Source organism: Linepithema humile, chromosome 1 (genome assembly GCF_040581485.1).
Source record: "Linepithema humile isolate Giens D197 chromosome 1, Lhum_UNIL_v1.0, whole genome shotgun sequence".
In the NCBI taxonomy this organism is placed as follows: domain Eukaryota; kingdom Metazoa; phylum Arthropoda; class Insecta; order Hymenoptera; family Formicidae; genus Linepithema; species Linepithema humile.
This window is the reverse complement of record NC_090128.1, coordinates 5,719,931-5,746,771: the sequence shown is the minus strand read 5'-3', so window position 1 is coordinate 5,746,771 and position 26,841 is coordinate 5,719,931. Positions and strand designations below refer to the sequence as shown.

At 41.6% G+C, this 26,841-nt stretch overlaps 1 protein-coding gene and 1 long non-coding RNA gene across 7 annotated transcripts in view; one reads left to right on the top strand and one right to left on the bottom strand.

The window, feature by feature from the left end:
• Nucleotides 1-26,841, bottom strand: part of LOC105679894 (MAP/microtubule affinity-regulating kinase 3-like) — a 316,827-nt gene that overhangs the window by 36,201 nt on the left and 253,785 nt on the right. Inside the window, exon 1 of one of the 4 annotated variants that reach the window (XM_012380212.2) lies at nt 24,587-24,691. The exons of the other annotated variants lie outside the window; for them this stretch is intronic. Within the exon in view, the coding sequence (XP_012235635.1) occupies nt 24,587-24,604 (18 nt within the window). The 5' untranslated portion in view covers nt 24,605-24,691. Of the gene's footprint in view, nt 1-24,586; nt 24,692-26,841 lie in introns of those variants that run through there. 4 annotated transcript variants of the gene reach the window in all.
• LOC105679896 (uncharacterized) overlaps nt 1-26,841 on the top strand; it is a 203,571-nt gene that overhangs the window by 36,680 nt on the left and 140,050 nt on the right. Inside the window, exons 3-4 of one of the 3 annotated variants that reach the window (XR_001101907.2) lie at nt 1,253-1,560; nt 25,546-25,625. This is a non-coding gene — a long non-coding RNA (uncharacterized lncRNA). Of the gene's footprint in view, nt 1-1,252; nt 1,561-24,638; nt 25,220-25,545; nt 25,626-26,841 lie in introns of those variants that run through there. The other 2 variants (XR_010891733.1, XR_010891732.1) reach the window with 2 other exon arrangements.

Genomic DNA, 26,841 nt, shown 5'->3' with positions numbered 1-26,841 from the left:
AATTGTAGATACGTATATAAGTGCATTTTTACGAGATTTTCCGCGTACAGTTATTTGAATCTCTTCCTGCATCTCTGCGACTCTCTTTATCTCTTCCTTCAGGTTTATCTCTGTTTGTATCATGTTACAACAAATAGTCAACTGACGCACCGCTTTTTACCCTATCACTCCACGTTACCAACTAACGTTACCACGTAATCACGTTACACCGTTGCTTGCTGCAAACTTTCTAAACCGTCGCGGCATGACGGATCGATCCGCGGAATTGAAAGTAAACTGATATCAGTAGTTCGTGCACTTTTAAGCTCTCAGAAAATAGAATATAAGCCACGGACGCAAGCTATCAAAACTTTTATATCATAATCGCCAGTTTTAGTAGCAATAAATTAACATTAATGCGTAAAATACTGAAAGACGGATGCTCAATTGTTATTATATTTTCTCAGTTTTTTTATTGGGCGATAAATTTTCTACGCTACCATCGCCGCATCTTTTACATACCTATATTATACTCCGCCCCATAAATAGTCTATATAATTCTCATGAAATTGCGAAAAATACGACTAGGATAATTTCAAAGAATGTATCGATTTATACAACGGTTATACAACGATTTATACAATGGTTTATATCGATTGATACAACGCAGAATCGTCTTTGAAGCCAGAAGGTCGCGAAGAAACGCGAATAAAGCAGTTCTATTTGCGCGGATGAGAGAGCCGGAGAAACACGGAGTCGCAGAGCCACAATAATGTTTGCGAAGCTACATTAAGGTATTCATTTTAGAGATCGCTTACTAACGAATGTTCTGCGTGGGTCGAGATATACGAGCGAATCGCCGTGCATGCAGCTATACTGGATCTGACCTGTCAAGGTCTTTTGCGCAGGATATAAGCGCGTATTTCGCACTACCAACATGCGTTCATACGAAATATATTCATATATTCATGCGTCTCCATTTCTGTGTTCACAGTACGGCAAGAATATTGCGTTACCTTTTAAATTGTTACGCGTTTATTTATTTAAATATAATTATCTCGTATTTTCGGATTCAGAATGTGAAATATGAATCGCCGAATCGAGAGATTCGAATGATGGAAAGTCGTGATATATCAATCATTCAATTATCAATTAAATTGAAAAATCTGACAAATAGAATTTTATTTAGTCCTAAATAATATTTATATTAATCTATAGCTGTAGTTTTGTATTTGGAATATTGTTGTGATGCAAATGTATTTTTGTTTTACAGATCAATTTTTCTGCTACTTCTGTGCTACGCATCGTCATATTTTTCTTGCGCGATTTTGCCGTCGCAATATAATAAAATCGGGAGTGCCGTTATATCGGGACGCGACTCGCGGTAACGTCGCAGTTTGTACAGTTCAGTTCGCTTGCGACGTCGGGAGTGTCGTTTAAAGTAAGTTGCGCGATTTTCGTATTCGAGTACGCGCGCGAGCAAGGCGCGCGCCGCGTGTGAGTTAGTGTGAGTGTCTCGAAGGACCGCTGAGCGGAAGAAGAGGCTTAGGAGTTATTGGACGACAGGAGAGCGACGATATGGTAAGTAATTTATCGCAGAAAATGCAAACTTCTTCAGCGATGGTGATGGGGCTAGTTTAATATAGATGGCAAGCTATTTTTCATAGATAATTCCGAAGGCTAGGCCCCCCTCTACTAGCAGTTTGCAGGCACAGATACATCCGTATTATTTATGTAGCTCGGAGAGAAGCGCATTTTCGACTTGTGAATCTTTAACCTGCGCCAAACGTTGTTCAATGCGCTTCAAATATTTCATCAGTTTAGATGTATCTTCTCTCGTGTTTTCGGATTGAAAACGTGAAATAATATACGAATTGCTGAATTGAGGGAGCATGAAATGCACGCACTCTCCCCCCCCCCCTCGCGGACGGGGATGGCGGGGTCAAAACGTGACTACCGGGTGTCGTCCGGCCGTTATCATAAACGAGCTGCCAATCGACTGAGCTTGCCGCGCGGCCTGCGTATATATCGGGACGGGAGCAGCAGCCAGGCTGCTCTTATAACTCTCGCGCAATTGGAGGGCCGTAATTCGAAGCGAATAATTGACCGAATGGCGCGGCCGGTGGCGGTGTTTCAGAGGTTTACGGCCAGTGGCACGACCTCAATTTCGCTCCGGCAATCTCTGCCCGCCTGCCTGCTTTCCTGCCGCCAAAAAGCCATGACCGCGCAAGAGAGGGCTCTCCCGGCACTCTCCGCGTCATCCTGGCCCAAATCCAAACCATCGATCGCTGACCGCGAACGGTCAGACGATCAACGGACGTGCGGTCCGTCATTAATATGGGGTCCGATGCGATGGATGGATCTCGGTTGAAGCGAAAATTAACCGCGTTAAAGCCAACATCATCGTACTAATATCCATTCGGTAATCTTTACAAGGGTGTGAATAGCTTTCACAATGATAGCGACAAGAATAGTGTTGAGAATTGCTTACATGAAGTCCGATGAATGATCGTAAGAGAAGTCTATGTGTTTAAAAATTAATTTCTCTAACTTTATTTTAGTTCAGAAGTAATCTTTCCTTTGCAAGCATGCGTATAACTTCAGATTTAATCCTCTTTCTTACCGGAAATTTAAATTTATTAAAACAAATATAATTATATAATACGATTTTTCGCTTAATTAATTATCTCGTATAAAATTTATATTAAAAAGTCAATTATTGCATGAGAAAAAATAACTATTCAATTAAGTAAAGAAAAATTATGTAGCTTGTTTTTTGATTATTGCAAAGAGCGCAAATCGTCGAAGGATTTATAGGTCACTGATATAAAGCAAAAAGCGCGTAACTTTAGTGTCGAAGCAGCGTGCACTTTTTAATCCGCTCGCGCGCATTCGGGTGTTAATCTAATCGGGATAAATCGAACTCGTCCATTTCCATTGGACGTTCGCGTACGTTTAATATCCGGCCATTCGTCTGTTGGGGCTCGGGCTCGCGCCCCGAGTCGGGGCTTCGAAATTAAAAACCCGTTCGCATGGTGCGATGGCTTCGAAAAGCTTCATCCGGGCGTGATGTACCTATCTACCTACCTACACCAAGGATGTACTGTACATCCTCGTCTACTCGGGGGAGGCGGAGGAAGCTGGATCGCTATTAGCTGCAGCCGGGAATTCCCCGTTACGCCTCGCCGGTTCCACCTGCCTTAGTGGAGGCGCAAAAAAATTTGGAGTGTACGACCTGAAAAAACCGGGGCGCCTCGCGTCCCTCTTTCTCGTTTGCACGGGCGCCTGTGCAACGAGTGGCATTGTGCATCCTGACGAAACGTCCGACAGATAATCATCCGGGGTTGAAATCACAAACGACTGTATTTTCAAGTCGCGACCCATTGAATGGCAGGCATTTTTTCACATAAGTCTCGTTTGTTCGTGCAGGATATTCCGTGTGTAAACAGAGTCTGCTCTAAAGATAATTTTCTTTTGAAAATTTGCTGTCAGCTTTGTCGTGCTTGTTTGAAAACCTGGTTTTATATTCTATTTTAAATTAAGATATTATTTTTACAATATATATTTTACGAGAAAAGAATGATTTAATTAAAAAACAACTTATACATGACATCATAAACTGGTTTATATGCGCATACTTATAATTCCGCGTAAGAGTAAAATTTAGATCGTTAAAGCTGCGCATCTTCATCTCAAGCACATCAGTCTCGGTTTCTTTTAATACAGTCTTAAAGGTGAACGCCTCTCTTAGAAGAAGATTTAAAGGCACGGGCACGATGGGTTTAGTTACGCGACGGATTGCAAATTTAAGAATTCACACGGCGCGCGACTAGTTTGTTGGAGCGCGTCGCGGCGAAGGCAAATCGAACGAAGACGAGGAAGGGAAGGAAGGAGAGAAAATTGCAGACGAAAAAGGAGAAGAAAAGAAAGAGGTGAATAAAGAACCGAGACCGGTAAGAGGGCATCGGCACGATTAAATTCATTAGGCCGACATTGCAATGGCGCGGACGACGATTCTGTGCGGAATATCAATGAATTCGTGGACACGGCCGTACCTTGTGCTCTCTCCCCCCCCCCCTCTCTCTCTCTCTCTCTCTCTCTCGCTCGAACTCCGCGCGATACATACGGTATTTAGGGTCCGAGCGGTCGACGGGCATAAATCGAGAGATGCCCGATAAAACGGTCGAAAAAATACGAGTTGCACCCAGAATAAATAACGTGTACGAGAGATGCTGCGGTCAAACATGCGGGGGTTATGAATTACAGCTTATAAAAGACACGCCGCGGGGCGACAGGGTAGCGTGTTTCCGAGGGGGTGAACGAGTAGGGAGCGTAGAATAAGGGCGCGGCCAACCTCTCCGTATTTTCGGGAACGAAATTCACTCATCGGAGACGCCAATCGAGGCGGAAATTTACTTTCCCTCCCTCGATAGCGTCTGTCCACCTTCGGCTTTCCCTCCTCACGCTATCAGTCGACCCACTTTCTGACACGCACTCGCCCCTGATGTATTTGTATTACTCTTGCGCGTACACGCCGTTGCAACCTGTACACTATAAGGATTGACACCTTCTGAAAGAGTTCAAGTGAAGAATCGTTAGAATTAGTTTCGAATGATAAACAAAAGAAGTGTGTAGACTTCAGGACTGAAAGACTGCAGAAAGTAACGCTGTCTAAATAATTCAAGTAATTGCTGTTTTCAGCATTATTATTTTTTTATTATTTTTTCAATCAGATAAAAGATGAAAGATAAAAGAGAGAAGCGTTATTTTACTTTTTACCTCAGGTAGCAAAAGCTTTGCAGTCTTAGGTGTATATTTTTGGCTGGGTGCACAAAGATTTGAAACCGGCCTTGGATAATGCGAACGCGGATAAATCGTTACCGGTGAATAGCGTTCACACACATATACTGTAGAGGATGACATCTTTTTTTTTTGTCAACAAGGAGGGTGCGCTTGTCGCGCGAATGAGGATGTGTTGTCGCTAACATCTTTATTCGTGCTCGTAATGCGGATATAACGAACAGGGAACCGGTATACTATTTTGTAAACGGAAGCTAGATTGAATAGCGTAACTGTTCGTTGTCACGAAAAGGATTCGATCGGAGCCGATGATGAATCAAGTCGCGAATAAATCAAGTAAAGAACAAAATACGAGTATCACTGTCGAATCAAATCCAATCTCACGGACTTACGAAGAATTCGGCGCGTTAATGCGTGATGTACGGAAATACTGACGTGTCGAAATACGATCTTAATCCATATTGTGGGTTCGAGGGTTTTCTGCGTTAGATCAGGAATCCGTCTTATTGCCAGAAACAGTGAGAAGCCACAAACTTGCCAGACACGCATCCTTTCAGAGCGTTTGATCTCGATGTATTCTACTAACATCTCTTAAAAAATCGGAGAATAATTGATCATTCGCGTGGATGAATATTTTCGAATAATTTATTATTTATAATATTCGTATTACAGTAGCTGATTAGCTACATTTTCTCTTAACATTATAGAAAAAACGTGCATACTTAAAAAAAGATAGACAAATTTAATAGTTTTCGAACACAGAATGATTCAAAAGGAAAAATCAGAATTGTCGCAACTACGACAAACGTACGCTTTGCTTTCCGCGTCGCGTAATAAAATTAAAAATGACTGCTCGCTACGTGGATTCGTGAGAAGGATATTCGACGAATCGGACAGATACCGCGAAATACACTTTCGATGAGAATCGGATTTCCCGCCGGGCGCGTGGTAGGAACCTAATCCGGTACAACATTTTCCCAGACGGCAAATCTGATTTGCTGTCTTTCCCACCCACTTTCGTCCCCTCCGCCGAAAATCCTCTTTCCGGCGTATATACGCGTGCCCCCTTTGATTTAAAGCAGAGAGGGACGAAAAAAATCGTTTCTGCCTCTGACGTTTTATTCGAAACGCAGATCGACAGCCAGCGAACGCAATAAGAAGGCGCGCAGCTGAGTGCGCTACCGTAAAATAGGATGAACGCACGTCGAGACACTATGTATACCGAGAAATAAAAGAGCGGGATATGAGAATTAAACTGAAAACCCCATGACTCGTGCGCGCCAATTTTCAGATACTGTGAAATCCGCTTTCGCCGATCCCGCAGATACGATAAGTAGATAAGAATTGGCCAGGGTCGCAATCTAATATCAATGTTAGCTTAAAGTCGTATTCTCGAATATTTATAGCTTTAATTATATTGACATAATTTTTACGCAAGAATACACTAAAACAATTGCATAGAGAGATTGATTTCAGATCTACAAGTTTAGACCTAATTCTTTGATTTTGTTAAATGTTATATATATTTAGGAACTTGCGAAGTGCATGTATGATTTATTTCACATTTATAAAATACATTTGCCGCAAAGCATTAAGTACAAACCGGTTTCCGTGTAAAAACGAAGAACGTTATTTTTGATGTGAAAATACGAAAGTAGTCGCTAGCGGTGGGAGCGCATTGAATAACCTCGCCGTTTCATCGGCGTTATTCGAAAATCATAGTGAAACGTATTTCCCGGCGACAAAAAAGACCGCGCGCGCGCGCTTGCGATTCGCCCCATCGTCCGTCCAATTTTCCTGATCAATTTCCGGGCAATCAGCTAAGTGCCTTCATGCTCGTCGCACGGATGCACATGCGCCATGCTAGCTAGGTATGTAGGTAGGTATCGGTATCGACGCGTACGCCAGTGCGTTTAATACAAAGACAGAGAACGAGAGAAAAAGAGAGAGAGAGAGAGAGAGAGAGAGAAAGAGAGAGTACCTGGCTTTTGCGCGGGCTTGTTTATTTTACCTTTTACCCTCGTTAAGCCTCGGGAAGCCTTTGAAAGGCCGTGAGGGGTCGGGCGAGTTCTGTAGGTACTTTGAAAAATGGGGATCAACGCTCAGCCGACACGATAATAACTTCGGGTTGTTGCACCCAAATTTACCTCGCTCGGATGTACCACCGACGCCGATGTAAATATCGTGAATAAAGAAAGAAAGAGAGAAAGAACGCGTTGTGAGTATTGCATGCGAAAGACTGTGTGCGTGCGATGATGTATCTATATTTCGCAAAAGAAATCGCGGCAAATGACAGTTATGCGCGATATCTAAAGAGTTGCCATTTCAGACGCGATAGATCGAGACTCATATAGAAGCCACCAGTGGATTTAAATGAACAATTCTGCGTACTTTTTATACTTCCATATTCTTTAGACAGAAATGCGGGATCCCAAATAAATGTAAAAGGTAATATTTTGCAAGCAGTGAGAATTTTAAGTCGATTAAATTTATTCAAATTATGATAATGTTTATGATAATTCTTTATCGATATGTTTGACACATACTTGTAGAATTAAAATACATACTCATGTTATATATATATATATATATATATATATATATATATATATATAGAATTTTACTAAAATAAAATAAACTTTCTATTGCGGAAAGGCTAAACTCTTGCTAATTTTCTTAGCAAACTTAGTTTCTAACCAAATTAGATTAATAATTAAATTAATCTTTATTATTTTTCGTAAAATTATAAAGAAATTGTTTCCAGAAGAATACAAAATTGACATTGAGTTGCAGATATAAGAGTTGCGGTTTACATCTACGCCCGTCTCGTGTGGAAATCGTTAATTGATAATTACGCATTCAATTATCAATCAGTTATTATCGATTACAAAATCGCGCGTGTTAACGAGGTGACGAATGGAGAGGGGTGGAGGGTGTCATGACATAGGGTCACGAATGCAATATATTACGGAAGCGTGGAAATCTACTCTCGATTGTATCGAATTGAATCACCAGGGACTCCTCCTACGTTCCCGGCCCATCGTTCACGACGACGGTTTCCCCAGGCCATTTCGGATACTTAGCACCCCCTTTTGAAATTTGTCGTTTCTCTCGTAACTAAGAGACTACGACCGACATTTGTCAGGGACAAGGATGGCGATTCGTAAAAAAGAATGCTTCTCGATTAAACGAAACACGCTGAGTGCTAGATGGAATTAAATCGTCCCGAGGCGAGCCTGCGAGTGCTTCGTGAGAATAGCAAAAACAAAATGGATAGCTTTGATGGGTGCCAGAGTAAATTAAAAGATTAAGACTACTTTGAGTTATTACCAAATTAAGCTAACGCGTTGACACGAAAATCATATGTTCAACCAAATTTTATTTAAAAGTTAGTTCCAATTTATCTCACTTATATTTTAATTTTTTTTTTCTATAGAGAAAAAGATAAAGATATTCAAATATTATTGCTACGGAGCGCACTTTCTTTTACTTGGCAAGATATTGAGTGAATTTCCAAATGTCACTATTCTCATTGCTATGTAGATCGATATTTTTAGAGCAAATGTGTAACGTTAACATAAATCTGACACGTGTCCCTGACGATTGCGCGCGGCAAAATTGCATCGTGAGTCACACATGTGGCAAATAGTGCACGTGTTTTCCCGTGAATCGGTATTACTATCGCTCGAACGTGTCAATTTAGTATTAGCGTTTAGTCGGCATGAAATTTTTCTCTTTTTATCCGTAGTACCTCGTCGTCATCGCTGTCACGTAGCCCACACATACTTAATGGTCCGAATTTTCCGTAGCGTCGTAGATTACGGTGGAAGGGCAACTTTTATTGCACGAGACACGGACCTAACGAAACCGTGCGTCCACTTGATTATTCCGCTCACGGATCGCCCTTGATATTATCAAATCCCACTTCTCATAGGCGGGGAGGGGAAAAAGGGCAGGACAGAGACAACGGCGCGGGATACAGTAAATTAATCCGGCAGTTTTAATTTTAACAGACGCGCCGCTCGCGTTACACTTTCCCCGGCGAGCGGTTTGTTATTTTAGATGGTCGCGCTCGCGCGCGCACTGTTTTACATCGTGCGCGATAGCTGGTCCATGAAATACTCTTTAGAAAATGTTGTTGGCACACGTGCTGCGTTTACGACTTGCGTAACCGGCGAAAGTCCGTGCGATCGTATACGTACGAAGTATTAACATGCTGAATTGGTAAGCGATCACCCCTAATCTAAATCATCGTATATCATTATTGATGAATCAAAGTGTTATATTAAACTTTGATTTATAGATGGGCAAAATTTACGCTTCTACATTTAAGAACACTGTGTTATGTAAGATTTCTCTCTTCGTCGAGGCCGAATCATGATTTTTAGATAGAATTAATTGATGCTTCAGTCACGGTAGAATAAATCTTAAATTAGTCCAAGAAGAGGCTATGAAAGTTCCGAATGTTTGGCGTCACCCTGAAGCATCGCGTAAAACTTACTTAGGTCGATCAAGATTTGCGGCTTCGCGATTCTTTGGCTCGTGAATTAGTATTCCGAGGCGTCCACTATCGAAGCTTCTGCTATTTTGTACGAGCCGGAGCCGGTCGAGAAGGCCACGAAATAGGACTCGTAACTGTGATCCGTGGGATGCGAGATACGGCAAAGTGAGACAAGATCGAGATCGAAACGTGGTCTGAGCATGAGAGAGAAAGAAAAGAAAGATGTAGGGGGGAGGGGGGAATGGGAGGGATAAGGACGAAAAAGGACTTTGGGTTTAGGAGTACAGTTGGACGCGGACGTGACGACGATCGGGAGATATCGCAGGCCCAGAGACTATTTTTCTCTGACGCTGCTCCTGCCGGGCGGGCGGAAACATCGACGAGTCGAATGTACAAACGGAATTATTAGAAACGAACGTGATTAGAACGAACGTGATAACAGTGCGTTTCAGCGGGTATGCAAAGGACGAGCAAGGCGGAGTCGTTGCTCGTCGGGGCAAAGAGGGAGAGAGAAACAACCCTCGAGCACGGAATCTCGCGATACGCGTATTTCTGGAAAGGAGAGAATCGATCGACGAATCGGCCGGACACGCAGCCCGGCCACAGGGCCGGTTTGAAGACCAATGAAATAACGACGAACCTTTCCAGAAAAGTTATAACTCAAAACGGTGTATTTTATAATATAAATTATAATATGGATAATAGTTGCACAGAGGTGATAAAGCAAAATTTACTTTGCAAAATCAAATTTAGCTGGTAATGTTTAAAGATTTAAAATTTTAACTTAATGTTGTAATTTAGACGCTCTGGCAATGTCGCTTAATAAAAAAGCAAACATGAAAATAAAATGCAAATTGCAAACATAAATAAAAATTGATAACGCTATAATAGTGACAAAAATTTCTTCAATCGGGACGAAGATATACAGCCGCCGACCCTGTATCACCTTAACAGACGTTAAAATCTCGTTAATGGTTTCGCTTCGTACGCTCGAACTGCAAAACTCTCTCTCTTTCTCTCTCTCTCTTTTTCTCTCTCGAAATTCCCTAATTGAAGAAAAACGCGAGATCAGAGGTAGATCGGACCGTTTGTATGCAACTTCGCCGTAAGTTTGCCTCGCGTAAGGATTCGTAATTGCCGTTCGCGTCGACCCTGAGAAATGGTGAGACAGAACGACGGGCGAATGGAAGGAAACACGCGTAACAGGAAGAACGAGTGCGAAGGTTTCAGCTTGGAGATATTTGCAGTCTATCAAATTGACCACAAGTTGATTCGCAACATGATCAGAAATGTATTCAATTTTATTTCTCTCAATGTTTCAATTTTATTAAATTATTCAACGCCTAAATTATTATGAATATAAAACACTTTTTACTTTGATTATACAAAATTTCAAAATATACTTTCTTAAATATAATTGAAAAAGTAACAAACGAGAATGTAATGAGAAACAAGAAAATCAGGTTTAATATTTTAAATATGTAAGAATGATTAAACAGACTGTAATTTTAACGAAAAACAAAATTCGCAAAGCATGAAATATTATTCATTGCAAAAAGTATTTTTATTCATAACGAGAATTTTTGATCAGACTTTTATTTGCACTTTACATAATTCTGTAGTATTATTTGGAAAATGTTGAGCCAACAATTTAAATGTTAGCATAATAGCTTCAAGTGGTTTTTAAATATTCTTTATTTAGTCGGTTTCCTTCCAGCTGGTATAAAAACATTTCACGCCTGCAAGTGCTATGGTATACACTGCTTTTATGAGAAATATTCGTTAGCGGTGACTCCTACACGGTCTATAAAGTCACCGTCATACATCTGCGTTCGTAGAGACGGAGACTCGCGTTCGCAGACGTACTTAATGAAGATAATCTGGCGCAGGATAATGCGGAATTATGTGAGCTGAGAATCTTTCGCGTGCTCGCGGTTCAAGCCATTCATATTTAAAATTTATGTCGCTCGCGATATTATTTTTCTTCAATAATGTCATTCTGCTCTGGGAAGCGCCGCACGCGGCGAAGCTGTGAGAAATTCGAATCAGGAAGGATAGATGAATCAGCAAAAGTGCACAATTAAATATACTTTTTTTTTTTAATTTTATAATTAGAATAATTTTTGTTTATGTACAAACATTCTGCGAAACCTGTTCATCCAATATTTTAAACGCGAAGTTTCGAAGACCCGCATTGACACGCTTTCAACTGTTAGCCGCCTTGCGATCTCTCAGCCCCATTTCTCTCATTACCCTCTGGGCTTTTACTTATTAGTCTACCAACTATCTCCCTCAATGACACCGAACCGACGCAGAAGGTTTGTGTTCTCTTTCAAACCACTCTCTGTACATGGTGTCACACGATACCGCGTGTATACACTGCTACTCCCCCTTCACAACACAAGCATCGTGGCGGATAATACGAATCTCGCACGCACGCACGCGGGCACGCACGATCCGGCCTTATCTCTCTCTCTCTCTCTCTCTTCCTCGCTCTCGTATAAGCTCTGTATGTGTGTGTGCATTTGGGAGTGCCGACCGTGACGGATGAGTGCGGCCGAGCTTCGGACAGGACGCCGTGCTCAGGCTCCCGAGGGATCTCCAGCGCGAGATTGATGCGTTATGGGAGGCGATCGCAGCGCAACCCATGCATTGGCAATGACGGCCTCGCTTCGCCACTGTTCCTCCTCCTTCTCTCCTGTTCTTTTCTGAATTCCATCTATCCGCAGGTTCTTAGGAGATATTCTCGACATTCTCCGCAAGTCGATCGAATATTGACGATGTTTTCATCCGTGCTCGAAGATGCATCTTGAACGATAATCTTGCTCCCACTGAGACTCGAATCAATACTAGCGGATTAAGTAGATTTTACAAAATTATCTAATTCTCTAATTTGTCTTTTACATTCTGCAATGTGTTTAGATACAATAATTATTCTTTTCATTGATAAGTGATTTTGTGTTAATTTGACGCTCTATGAAGATCTGCTTTTTATAAACAAAAAAATATAAAGAAATAATTTTTTTCGTATTACACTCTACATGTCAGATATATACATAGCCGTGTCGTCATGAGGAAAACTGCGGCGTTTTATTTTAACGCGCAATTATATACCTTTCTATGTCAGCAAGCGTGTAATATGCGGTCGTTAGAACAAAATTAAGTTAGCTTTCAAAAATCAGCGAACGACAGGCTTACGCAGTTCTTTCATCACCGACGAAAAGGGTGAGAAAATCTTGATGTTGCTCACCAAAATAGACGAGGCGAGGAGCGGAGTTCGCCAAAGCTCAGCACGAGAAAAGATTCCAGCGAATAAAAAAAGCGCAAAGAAAAGTGAAGACGCTTTCCCTATTAGCAATTAGATACTAACTGTTCACTGAATAAATATCAATTACGGATAATGGTGCGGTATGTCTGTTTCGTTAATTGGAATCGTGATAAAAATGCGTGGGCTCGGGAGCCTGCGAATCGGGACGATTATAGCGATCGCTTCATTAGACGCCGGGCCGGTGAAGGCAAAGCTCGGCGCGGCCGGGCATAAATCTCGATGATAACTCGTCTCGAAGGCATCGTATCTTCGCCATTTCAGCGTCGAAGAAGAAGGCAGGAGAGTGGCTTCCGCCGCGAAACCGGCCTGCAATCAGATAGCGAACAGAAACGAACGTTCACGAGGATATAGAATGGACTTTCGACACCCCGCGGTTCTTCGTTTCCTTATTCGTGGCGCGAGACACTTGCGGCAAACGCGGAATCCGAGCTGCCGCGTTTACATCGGCTGCCTGGGAATAATTTACCTTTAGAAGGCGACATGAAGCGGATATCGTGACTTTATGCGCAATTATAAAATTCTGCTAATTATACGTTTATCAGAGATACATTATACTTACAGAAGATATATTATAATATGAGCGACCGTGAGATTGTCGCATGCACAGTATAGTATTCTATTTGTAATTTTTATCTTTAAGTCGAGGCTCTTCACGTAGAGCGTAGATCATCTTTGTTCTACATAGATCAATCGTAAGTTTCGGCAATTTCCAAGATTCGTTTAATTGCTGTAGAAATGTTGCAAATAAATAATTGCGAGTTTAATCATTCAAATGCGTTTGACAAAGAGAAATAACAATACTTCATATGATAACAGTAAATGCATAAAATTTATTTATGATTTAAAACGACTTGAGAAATGAAAAGAAAAAAGTAAATTCCTCGAAATGCAATAGAGTATCATACCGTATTTTTCACATAGATAGCTAGCCTTGCGTCACGCGTAATTATCGATTGCAATGTTTCTCGCACTGTTTATGCTACTTAACATTCTACATGTTTAAACGGTTTACCGCGCGCGATCTTAAGAAGATATCTCGAAGTGTAATAAATTGATTTATCTATCCATCTATCTGCGCGTAGCGGATCGTTGCGCGCACGTTTACCTTTTGCATTATGTATCGCGCGAACGCGGATTATATTTCAGTGTTAGTATGTGTAGACGAGTAAAGTTATTGCCGTGTGTGCTCTTTACTGACGCGGCGGGTCTCCTCCCCTCTCGATTGTATGCTAAGGTCCTTCGCGACGCGTGGTCTTGTCGCTACCGGTAGCAGAACGGTGTTCTCTTCGAGCAGAACACGGGCCACTCGCCTTGTATCGAGTGTGTCAAACGTCTCTGTTCCTCGATTTATCAAAGAAAAATTGCGTGCCTAATCGAAACAGTTGCTGGGAAATAAGAAAGTCGCTCTATTTGTCAACAATAATTGAGATTCGCGAATATCCACGAAGATTAGGTTTGTTATAGATTGTTGCAGACTTTATCTGCGTCGTCACGTGTGACGAACGAGAAGTAAAAAGAAACGAAACCCATGTATGTTTCTTGAAGATTGAGAACCAATGTCGCAGTGCAATCTCTCTATGGAATCTCAGAATTCAGGGACCGTAGGCGCATTTCGGTCTAAATGTATTCGGTTATCGAGCGTTGTTCCACTTCGATAAGGGTGGATCTGAAAGGGCTGACAAGGGTTGTGACGAATGCGCGGCGCTCTCGGGGAATTTGCTTTAAAGGGCAATTTTATTCATCTCTAAGCAAAGAAAGATAGTCGAGAGGTCGGGAGATCTCGCGTGTTCGAGGACGAATCCCTTGAGGCTACCTTAATGCGATGTGCCTCGAGATAAGTATATGTCTTTTCACGGCGCAACCTGCGAGAGAAGGTCCACCTCGCGTTAAACTGTCACGAAAATAGGATGACCAATGTGTCGTGGCGGTGATCTATCAGTGTTGACTCACAAAATTGATTGGCATCTTTCGAGGATCAACACGTCCCGCTGGCAAAGATTCATGTGATAAGACAAATGCACCAATGAATGATTTTTAAATAATATTGCTGAAAAATTTAACTTTTTGCTAAATCAAAAATCAAACTTTTTCTCATATATCTTTAGATGCCAATTTATGATAGAATTTTTCCAATGCTTTACACGTTCCATTTAGAGCTAATAATAAAAAAGATTATTTTAAAATTAACGAAATTAATTATCAATTATTAATTTTAATAAATAGGTATTGGAATTTATAATAATTATGTAATAATTAAGAACTGACAGTATCCGACATCTTTATGTTCGAAAAAAATGTAATTTAAAAATTAATTTTTTTTAACGAGATAACAATTATTCTAAGCGAAAGAGTACATTAAAAAATAATTATGTAAAATATTCCAAAAAAATTGCTCGTCGAATCGCATCCTTACAGAGCAGGGGCCTCTGACATTTGGTTCACGTTGAGAAAGGTGCGCCACGGCGTAAAACACGAAAACGCAGGGTATGCGGCGGACCAGCGCGGGAGATGATTTGATGCCGATTGCGAGGAATCGATGATTTATAAGGTTACCGGGAGTAAATCAAGCGCGCTTGGCTTTTGATATTTTGCTATCCGCAAATCGAGCCCGTGCGTCCTTATTGCCGAGAGATGTAATTCGCTATGGTTCGCGTCGCGGCTCGCTCAAGCATAGTATGAGTTATAAATCCGAGAGTGGATTTTGAAACGAAGGAGATGCGGCGAGATCCTCGGCCGACCGAGGCACGAAGTAGGTATCTGTTTCCAGTCGCGATACGGATCAGTGAACGTCCATGAAAAATCATCGCTAATACGGTTATCTTTGTAATACTCGAAGGAGTGAATCATAAATAATAGAATCAATCTTGATTTTTAATCCGCAGATCTTGCGTTCGATCTGCCCATCATAAGATCTTGGCAAATATGAATGTTGTTTTTTTTATATTGGAATGTCAGAGTTGAAAAGCTCGTTCTTGAATCTTCAAAATATGAATTTCAGACTTCGAATGGCTCTCTGATTCTCTGATTGATGAAAAATCTTTGCAACTACAAATAGTGGTATAGATCGGGGCTCTTGAAGAACTTTTGCTATATGATTTTATTCTCAGATTTCGCACGCGTGTGATTGTGCATCGATTTGCATTTTGACGTACTAAAGCGACACAAAAAGATAGGCATTATTAAGCGATCGCCTTGTCCGATTTACATAAATCGGCGTGCGAAGTAACGATAGACTAGATCGTGACGATCGGATGAATGGATCGACGAGCAGATACGCAAAGAAGATACCGAGTTTATGTATATCGGTGCAACGTTGTATCGCTTCGAAGGCCATTTATCATAGTTAGAAGGCGGTTAACGAGTGACAGATTGGATCGGTCTGGCTATTATTCAACGATCGTCCGTGCATATAGCGATTTATCTCGTCCGAGAGATGAGCCACGACACGTAAAGGTAACGTATGAATGCGCCGCGTAAAGATCGTGTCGCTCGAAATCGCTCGTGTCCTCGCTGCAAAAGTACACCAACATGACTACATGAGTCATCGCGCGTTCTGTACGCTCTTCGATCGTGATCGACACTTGACAAATATTTTAACCCACCGATTTATTGGCGTCGCCATTGACCGCTGTCGGACCGGTCGTTGGAACATTAAATATATTATCTCGAATCTTGTAATGCGAGGTGCAGCGTGATAAATATCTGTCTCTATTTATACGGGAATCTTCTGAAATTGATTATGCGCGGAGGATCGTCGAGGCGACTTATTGAGATTCTATTTCGTAATGATATGTAAAAATTCATAAAGCCCGATTGCTTATGTAATGAATTTCTTTAAATAACATAGTTGAAGTTGACTATATTTTTAAGATTGTAACATACAAATCTCAATGCCATATTTAATTTGAGAAAGAGTTATCTGAATAATGATATAAAACTTATTAGAATTATTTAAAATTTACTATATAAAATTCTATTTTTGCAAATAATAATGAAGAATATTATGCAAAATATTAAAATATTATACTGTCAAAGTTAGGTAAATTGTCTTTTTCTAAGATTAATATTTTCTGAAACTAATATCTTTTTTTCTGGGATTATAATTGTCACTTGTGTTCACGGGAGATAAATTCGACATGGGATTTAATCTAGTGTGGTGACTGTAGATTACATTGTACATTTCGCGTGATGGGGCCATTCGTCGGATACGAGTTTCAAGTCCGTTGACGAGACCACCTTCAAAATCACGTCGACCTTTCGCTCCAGTGCCGATACAATGACGAGGTCACGTGCATTAGCATCCCCTCGAGAATCGCCACGTGGCGCCGTCGGTGAGCACACGTGTCGCGTCAACCGACACCTTTCGTCCTTCATGGGAAACTCCGTTCGTGCCGCAGCAGCATCGTTAAGATCATTAAGCGCGTTCTTCATTTTCTTATTATTGCGGCTTTCGAGTTTCGTTCACGCCCCCGCGATTATTCCTGCGGAATAGGCCCCGATGTGTGTTAGGTGCAAACGATGGATGTAAAACTACTTATTTCTCAATTAGCCAGACGATTAATCAAGGCCGCGGGTTCTCGACTTAGATGGAGGGATGATCGTCTAGCCCATTTTAACGGAGATTAAAGGGTGGCCGAGGGTCGCCTTCACGGACACGTTGATCCCTACATCGTACTCTAAAGTTTTTCAAACTCAAAGAAACATAGTGCACGCGTCAAGGGATTCACGACGTTGTTAATGAGCTCGCTCGAAAGTAGAAAAAAGCGTGTTAAAAATAAAAATATCAAAAACAGCTACTTTCCTTCATCTTTGATTTACATAAAAAGATGCAGAGATAAAAAATTTTCACATTTACATAGTTTAAATATTCATCGAGAAATAAATATTAATTATATATATTATTTGTCAAAATTAATGTAACATTAAAATCGGGTAAGACAGATAATAATAGTTAGTCTGCCAGCTAGCAATTTTGTTGTGATATCGAGAAGCATGTCGAGTTATTGATTCCGACAGATTTCCGGAAGCTTAATCAGTCAATTATTTTCCCAATAACGGAATTTTTCGTGTCAAGGTACAGGGATGAGTCTGAGTGGATGAGATATTATCTTTCCAGGAAGGTTATTTGTCGAAAATATCTTCTTTTATGGATTTTCCCTTTTGTATCGTTTCAATCGCAACTTTTATTACAGGAACATAGATTTTATTGCGGACACCTTCCGCTTCTTAATTAATCAGAAGCCAAATTAAAAATAGGAAATATAAATACACACTTGTTTATTTTGAAAATAAAAAATTTAATTAATTCTAATTTGGAGTATAACACAGTATCCAATTAAAGTTAATGTAATGAATATATTAGTTTTAATGGTTAGTAGTTTAATATTTATAGCTATAAATGGACATCTGCTAAGTTGTTTGTTTTCGTTGAAGTATATGAGATCCCGTTTCCGAGTCATTTTCAACCGAAAATGGAGACTGACACTTTCGCCTTCGGATCACGCGTTTATAGATTTAAACCGCCGGGACGATCTATTATTTCATTATTCAGTCAAGCCGGTGACAGCATACGGAGAAAAAAACGCAATTCTCTTCGAAACGACACATTGCTATCAGGATTTATCTACCGGAAAAAAAACTTGTCCCCTAATAGATGTAGTACGCGGCCGATTCCCCGTGGTCCCCTGTGTGTTTGCCGATACTCTCTCTCTCTCTCTCTCTCTCTCTCTCTCTCTCTCTCTCTCTCTCTCTCTCTCTCTCTCTCTCTCTCTCTTTCTCTCTGTCTCCGGTGATGATGTTTGCGGATTCGTATGCATTGTGTTCCCCCCGTCCCCCGGAAACGCGGGCTTCGTGCACAGGTTTATCATGGCGACGAAGACGAAGTGGCACACATAACACAGCGAGAGAGGAAGACGCGGGTGAGAGTGTATCATCGTAATAAGGGAACAGCTGACAGTGGCACATACTACGCAGCTAAAAGCAATTATGAAGCTGCCATCTCTCGCATGGAGTTCTACGGTGCCTTTCTCCTTCTCTCTCTCTCTCTCTATCTGTCCCTACATATCTCCATCTCCTTCTGCCCTTTGCCCCCTTTCTCCGTTCTACTGCTCTCGCCCCTGTATGGTCTTCGTTGGCTGACTAATATCCATCGTGCCTGCTCGTGCTCTATGTGTGTGCACCGTTCACTCACATGTGCGCTCATACATGCGCGCAATTCGTAACGCGGCGGTCAAACAAGGTGCTAATAATTTCTCAACACGTGGTATCGCATCCTGCGAAATATCCGGCGTTGACATCGAATAAGTGGAAAATGATAGTGCGCAGAATATCATTGAAATCGCACCGTTTCTCAACTGAGAACTCTTGCATAAAAATAATTTGTTTTTTTTCCACATTATTTTTCTATTAATTGTGCGACAGTTTTTTCTCGGTTAAAAGGAAGTGACAAAAATAAGAATAGATACAAATTACATAGATAAAAATATAAAATAAATTTGATTTATTTATTTCTTTTTAAGATTTTGGAACAAAATTCCTAATTTACGGGGAGTCTAATTTACGGTACTTTTACGAACGGTACTTTTAAATATCTCATTAAGTCACTGATATACAAAAATGTTTTCTAAGGCTTATTGTTCTATAACCCGGAAATTTTCAACGCTATACATATATATTCCTCGCGGAGTTTTATTGCAGTCCCAAACACGGACGCATATTTATCCTTACATCGGTTCTTTCTGGTTAGTGCTTTCTTTTGTTCCACGGATAATGCATATTAATGAAAACGGAGAAAATCGTAGTTTATAGAGGTGTTTTTATTCTGTTTCGGATTTTTGTACTGTATTTTTAATTTAAACGATTGTTAAAGCGACAATGTTACGAGCGTCTTTACGAAAGCAGAAAGATAGAGCGATAGAGAAATTATTTCAACTGTGATACATGAAATTATCATTCATTAATTACGCGAATTTATGATCCCGAAATCGTACTTCTTACATACAATAAACTTTGAAGACAATGACAAAGTTTAAAGATAATAAAGTTTACGAAGCATTATTTCTCCGGCATGAGAATCTACTTTTGCTACATAATTAGTAAGATAGTAGATTTATTTTTTACGCAGTGGATTTTACGGTGCTTAATTTTGAATAAAGAAGTAGCGATCACACAAATATTTTGTTACAAACAGTTAAATATGTCTAAAAATGGCTGTGCGAAGAGCATCTTCAACGTGAAAAAAAAAAGGGATAAATAATCGTTTCCCGATGGACCATCCACACGATTGCTTCTCCATAAGTGTCCCTTTCTCGGCAACTCGAAAAGATTCGGCTCACGAAACTCTCTGGAGGCTGTGCACGCGTACTGTGCGCCGGGTCGAGTCGTGTTCCAAAAACAACTCTCTCGCTTGTGACGCACACACGGGTCGCCTAGTAGCTCCTCTAGAGCCGTGTCTCGACCACTTGCTGGCCAGATGACAAGAACTCATGTGTTTCCTCTCTGACGCATGGCTCTCGTCTTCGCGTACGTGTCGTAGAATACTAGCATTCGTGTTGGAGGAAAAGACAGCGCGAGAAGAGAGAGAGAAAGAAGGAGGAGAAACTGAGGGGGCGGAATGGCCACGTGGCCTATCTTGTATTGTTGCAGGACTGCAGTCCACTCTCTTCCCTTTCCGCAAAATCCCCGTGCTTTTTCTCTGTCTGTCTTTTTGCGTTTTTTTTTCATCGACCTTACGCATGGTTTCTCCCATTACGGCGATGAGCCGACGATGAAAATTACGCTCACCGTCGTTGTGTCGTACAGCGTAAACCCATAACCACGCGCTCCCCAAGTTTGTCGAATGATGTGTGCGTGTATGCACGCATACGTAAACGGGGACTTTTTGCTCCTCTCGAGAGGCTAAATGCGCCATCGCCTCGAAAACGCAGCTTGTAACGACGTCACGGGCATTGACATCGTATGCGCCATTAGAAGAGCCTCTGCGGAATCATGCTGAGTATATTGTAGTTAATTAAACGGCTTCCTATTATCATTAACGATATCAACGAAATGTCGAACCTTTAAAATTGATAACTTGAAAAATATGAATATTCGCCGTTTAGAATAATGTGTCTCGTGGTGCATCGACCTCCGGTTTATAATCTGAAATCAACATATTATATTTCTTGTTCCGTAGTTGTTTTAATGAAATTCTCTCCAAAAATTTAATCTGCACTGCTGTTGAAATAAATCTAGCTGGAAGAAACAGCAAAAAGAGCGGAATTTGCCGAAATAGGGAATAGAATGTGGGTTAGATTTTTTCCACATGCCGAGCATGTGCGTGAGTTTTTTCGAGGTGACGCGTTGCCGCGCATCGAGATCAGCGAACGGACAAAATCATATCTCAGTTGACGAATCCCCGACGGGCCTGTCAGTCTCAGATCTTTCGCTTGATTTTTTTATTCCTCTCATCGCCCTCCTTCCGCCGTTCTCCCTGTTGTACTCGCTCGTTTCGGCCGCGGGATCGGACGATGCATTGAAACTCAAGACCCTTGAGATGGGCCATTCAAGGCATCTCTCCTTTCTCTCTTCCTATCTCTCTCTCTCTCTCTCTCTTCGTGCCCGGTTCTCCGTAAGACGTCTCGGTGAAAAGGATCGAGGACCGAAAGAAAGGGCAGTTCTTCCGACGTAGGATGCCATTCAAGTTATTCATTCGGATCCCGCGTTCGTGGGGGAGGGCCACGACCGGTCGGGCGAACGAATGCGGGGTAAACCGGCTACAAGAAACGCAGAAAATCACGTCCCGCCGTGGAGCGCACAAGGAAATTCTCATTGTCGTGGCTCAACAAACAGGGACAGCCCGTTTTCTTGAAAGATTCTTCAAGATATTTTGGTCTGAAGCGGCTGTCTACCTGGGACCCTTTTTTACGCCCTAAGAGATTATGAAGTTACTGTCGAAAAGTTTGATTGAATAATATATATATCGCAAAAATAACGTTGTTAAATCGTATCTTGAGTATATAACAGAATTTAGAATTATTTCACTTCGTGATTATTCGAGCCGAAATATACATATATATGACACGACAATAATCGTTATCAGTAAAGCCAAGGAAAATTAATCGACTGTTTTAGCATGAAAGTTCCATTTTACGTAGTCATATATTTTCTTACTATCACAAATTCGCTCTTACTGCACTTCTTATCGCGCAATCGTCACAGAGCTTTTTACCGAGCTATTTCGAAACTGCAATGCGCGGTGCGAGTCTCATTAAATTGCACGCGACTGCAATGTATTTATCACCGCATACTGTCGAAACCACAAATTGCGCGATTACTCGATAACGAGAGCGGCGGATGAAGCCAAAGATTCTACTGTGCTCGTTCGGATGACATATTATTAGTGATATCGTAGAGATAGCGAAGCTACGGCTGCTGAGGGTCGGTCGGCATGCTTGTTTTAGAAATTCCATACGACGGCTCGAGCTTACCACGACGTCTCTTTCGAGATTAATGGATCCGGCAGTCAAAGATAATTATTATGCGCGAGTTATTAAGACAATTATATTAATGATCACTGGGCCGCTAATTAGAAACAATTAGAGGATCTGTCGCGCGAGCAATTGACGGCTCGAGGTCAGCTGATTGGTCGCGTCAAAAGAGTCGCTGAAACGAACTTAATGTCGCTTAATAGTATTCTCTCGAGAAGAGAGATTCGTCGATTCGCGTAGGGTTAAAAAGACACGGCACCCCTCCGATTGAGGGGCCGAAGATCGATCGTCAAAGTTTCGAACGAGACAAAGTGAACTTCGTCATTCTTCGCACTTAATATATACGCCTTTTCGACTTTTCCTCTTTTAATGTTTTCTGACACCATTGTTCACATCAATTAATTTGTAATGCAAATAATCTGTCGCGTCCGATTCTCATCCGCGTTGTATGAGTCACTTGCGTGGATTTAAGATAAGGGGATAATATTTTTTTAAGAGATACACATAGAGGCCTACTCAAGCATATGCTTACACGCAAGTCTTAAAATAGAAATCTAATTAAATATTTTTGCAACGCAAATTACGGGCGCGACGCATTCAGAATCACAATACCATAATACGCATTCAGCGCTCATATCGGCGAATACATTTTTTTCGCGGAGAAAAAAATCCACGCTCGCGCTATTTCATTCCATTTAACGACCGTATTGTGAGCGAGATGCGAGGAGAAAGACATTAGATGGACAGCGAAGATAATCGGGACCGATAGTCTCTCGGGGTCTTTTTCATCGCGTGCGCCTCTCGAGAACGCGGCACCGTGCGGCCGATTGTGCGCGCACAATGCGCAGTTGCGTGCCGATTAAGCGAGTTCGAATACGCGCGCGAGGAACCGACCGACCGGCTGCTCGTTTCCTGCTGTTCGTTTGCGCCGGTACTCGATTTTCGAGTGCCACGAGAGATGAATTTCTGAGAGCCGGCCTGACGAGAGTATATGCGGCGATTAAGCACGATCGCGCCCATGTCGATCGCGACGCACGGATCTCTAACGAGAATTTCTGAACGAAGTCCCCGCTTTATCTACATATCTATCATTGAACCACTGACGATCGGCGATATTTTTTAACGAGAGACGCGAACAATGCGCGATTCACCGCCTCACAAAACCCGCGCCCGCATCTACGTTCCGATTCTCGTACGTGTCGGATGATGAGCAAATGTTGTTCGCGTGAATTCAGCGCACGCTAACTAGTAACTGTCGATCTGGCTGCGTTCCACGCGGCACATTCAGTGGATATTTTCAGAGATCTCCACTGGATATTCAAATATCTGTAAGTGATGTTAAGGAATTGCGTGTGCGATCGCGGAAATCTCACCGACGCCTTCGAATCAGAAACATTTGCGAGTATGTGTATGCACATTTGGAAAAACAAGCACAGGAGCGAAAGACTCCGTAAGAGAAATTCTGCCACCGCCCACGAGCTCGTATAATAACCGAGAGCGGAAAGAAGCATTCGAGAGCCGGCGGCATGTGTTTCGTGCCGTTTTTCAGCGGCCAAGCATACGCCTTCTCTCCGCCGCCGCCGCCGCCGCCGCCGTCGCCATCGCGAGACGACACTAAACCAAAACCGATGACCCGCGCGAGAGATTCCGGGTTACGAAAACACAGGCGTGATATGGGCCAGGAAAACATAGCCAAGTCGTGTCTCGACGGCTGGCGCCTTCGCGCGTTCCGCGCTGGACAGCTGAAGAGAAATATGCTCAGCTGCTAGGTGACAGTTGATTAATTTATCTTATTGCGCGTTCACGGCGAGCGCCTTTACTGTCCACATGTCGTTCTCGTACTACTGAAAAATTAGATTTACACTCTTAACGATTATCCGAAACGAGTTCATTGACTGAAATTTATTCTGATACGTACGTCAAGCAAGATTTTCTCCAAATATCATTCAGTAATTGGATTGAAAATTAGGTAGAAAAAAATTGAGATTAATCGAGAAGATTATAGAAATATTAGACAATCATTTAGTGTTTGACACGACACATGAGATTAAATATTCACTTTCATGAGTTTATTATGTGTTGACTTTTCTAAAAAATTTCTATTATATAAATTTTAAATTGTAGAGGCTATATTTGATACTTAACTTTTCCCGAAAAATCTCTCAAAATCGTATCTCAAGTTTCTATTGATATGAGAAAAAGATTCGATTCAATCACTTCGGTAAAGTGATCTTTGCGTGACATTTTCTGTGCTTGGAAAGATTCGTAGTTCGTGCTAGAGAGAAATCTATATTTTCCAGAATAAATTAGAAATATCTCTTTCAGCTTATTGTGCGAGGAGAACTGCATAAGTCATTCTCTCAAAGAATAGCACCAGAATAAACAGAGTTGATAACGAGCCGCGCGACGAACGCTGAGAACGAGTAAGCTTCCGAATACGCCTCGCGCGGATTTTACGCGCGCCTCTATTTATAACAAGCGGCAAAGGCTATGCGTCAAATCCTCTCTTACCCCCTGCGGAGAAACCATTGGCTCAGTCGCCTGTGACAAAGACGACGCCCGAGGCCGGTCCGGGGTTCAAAGTACCTAAACATGCGTATACGCGTACTTCCCCGGAGAGTGCATAAGGCTGTACTTGGACGCACGCGGGAGCACGCATTCGCACGACTAACAACGCGAGCCGACCGCGTTCCACTCGCGAAACTGCGCAGTGGCCGTCGGTCGTCGTCGTCGTCTTCGCGGTCCTCGTAGTCTTCGTCGAAGGCGTCGGTGCACAGAAGAGAACGCGTGACACACTGGGAAACTCTGGAGCGCCGCTCCTTGCCCCGCGCGCCCATAAAAGCTCGCCTTCAAGAAAGAGCGCGTCTTCTTCGAGAGGGGTCCTGTTTGGTATTAGAATTAGATAAATATAACTCCGTAAAACAGTGTGCGAAATACGCGTAACTGCGCGGGAAACGGTATTGCGTATTACGCGTGAACGCGGTATAGTAGCAACACGACAGGCTTTACGGACTTGACTCTTCTCGATCATTCCGGATAAATCATCGAACATAAATACATTGGATGAATAATCTCTTGTAACGTGTTATGCCAGAACAATAAAGGAATAATAAATCTGTCATTCTCAGGAAGAAGAGACTAATTGTAAGATTCATACAAATTTGATATTAAAAAGAGCTTCTCAATAATACTCTAATTTTTTAGCAATATCTTAATTTTTTGATATTATTTCATTGGTAATACGTCCTCAAAAATATTTGAACTCAATTAATTGTATGTAATTTTATACTAATTTAATAGACAAAAGACAAAACAAAATTTTTGCGCCAATAATAATCTCCCGAAAAGCTACAGTTTCTAAGTTACAATATTTTTATTTTGTTTATATTTAATAATATTTTATATGTCTATATCTTATATATTTAAAATGTATTTTTAATCGAAATTAATTGAATTTTTTATATTTTTAGGTTTCCTTGATCAGTATTTGCAATTAGAGACTTACAATATTACTATTTTTGTCTCAAGGAGCCTTTATTTTCCGATATACGTAAGTTTTTTCCCCTCTATCAATTTTTTATTTCATATCTAATTTTAGAATCCTCATGATGTATACGTTTAAATAATATATATTCCATTTACATTGTTTCTTGGACGCACACAGAAGAGATACTCAGTCCTTTTTTCTATATCTAGATAATAGATTGGTCTATAATTAGTTATTATAATAAATTACATATCTAATCTTGAAGAGTGAAGCAATTATTATTTTAAATATTATTTCTAACAAAAACATCTTTTATAAATGTGTGTGTCTCTTCCGTGTATACAATTAGACTATCTATTTTGCCGTACTTTATTAACTCTGTCTATATTTTCATCGTCAATATCAAATAAAGTATGAGTGTGTGCATATATATATAGTTATGCCATATAGCGTCTAAGTTACGACACACTCTATATTTTATCACTTCTCAATTCAATGTGCTAAACCGCTAATTATTTGCCTAGCAGTTGTGTTATTCTATTCGCTTATATCGCAATCGTATGATAAATAATCTATAACATAGCGTGCTATCAAAGGAGCAATGCTTTAATAGACGACTCATAAGTACGAAATATTATTCGCGATGCACAATCGCCACTAAGTTATCGTTATGGTAGGTTGATTAGGTCTCCAACTGATTGCCGATATCGTCGGCGATAAAACAGCTGCGGAGCGAAAGCCCCCGTATCTCGCGGACGCGTGTACGCGTTAAATTAGAGTGCCGTGCTCGCTGCTCACGCGCTAAGTGCACCTACGAGGTACAACGAGGAGCCATTGCAACAACGCGACACGCTCTTAAATTACTCGCGAGTCGTTGCTTCAGGGGGGGGGGGGGGGGCAGAAGAACGAGGAGAGGCAACGAGCTTCGCCGACCGTACGTACATCGAGCGGGCGCGTCCTCGGCCGCGTGGCTCGTAACTCTTTTTCCCTCGTTCGCTGCGTCGTTTCACCTCCCGTCCCCGCGCGCGACAGCGAGTTCTCTCGCTCTCTCGGCGAGCCCAACAGCTGTTCGCGCTTTGACATGTCACTGGCCTTGCCCGCTCGCTTCGGTCCCTCGTTTGCCTACTCGGCCATTTATCCGCGGCTCTTTCTCTCCCTCTCGTTCTCCTCTCCGCCTCCTCGCCATCGCCGAGTGATTCACGTGTGTATTCACGTGTGCTCGCCGCGTTTCTTCACCGCCCGGGGACACGTCTTATCTTTCTCGTAGAACGTTTTAGTT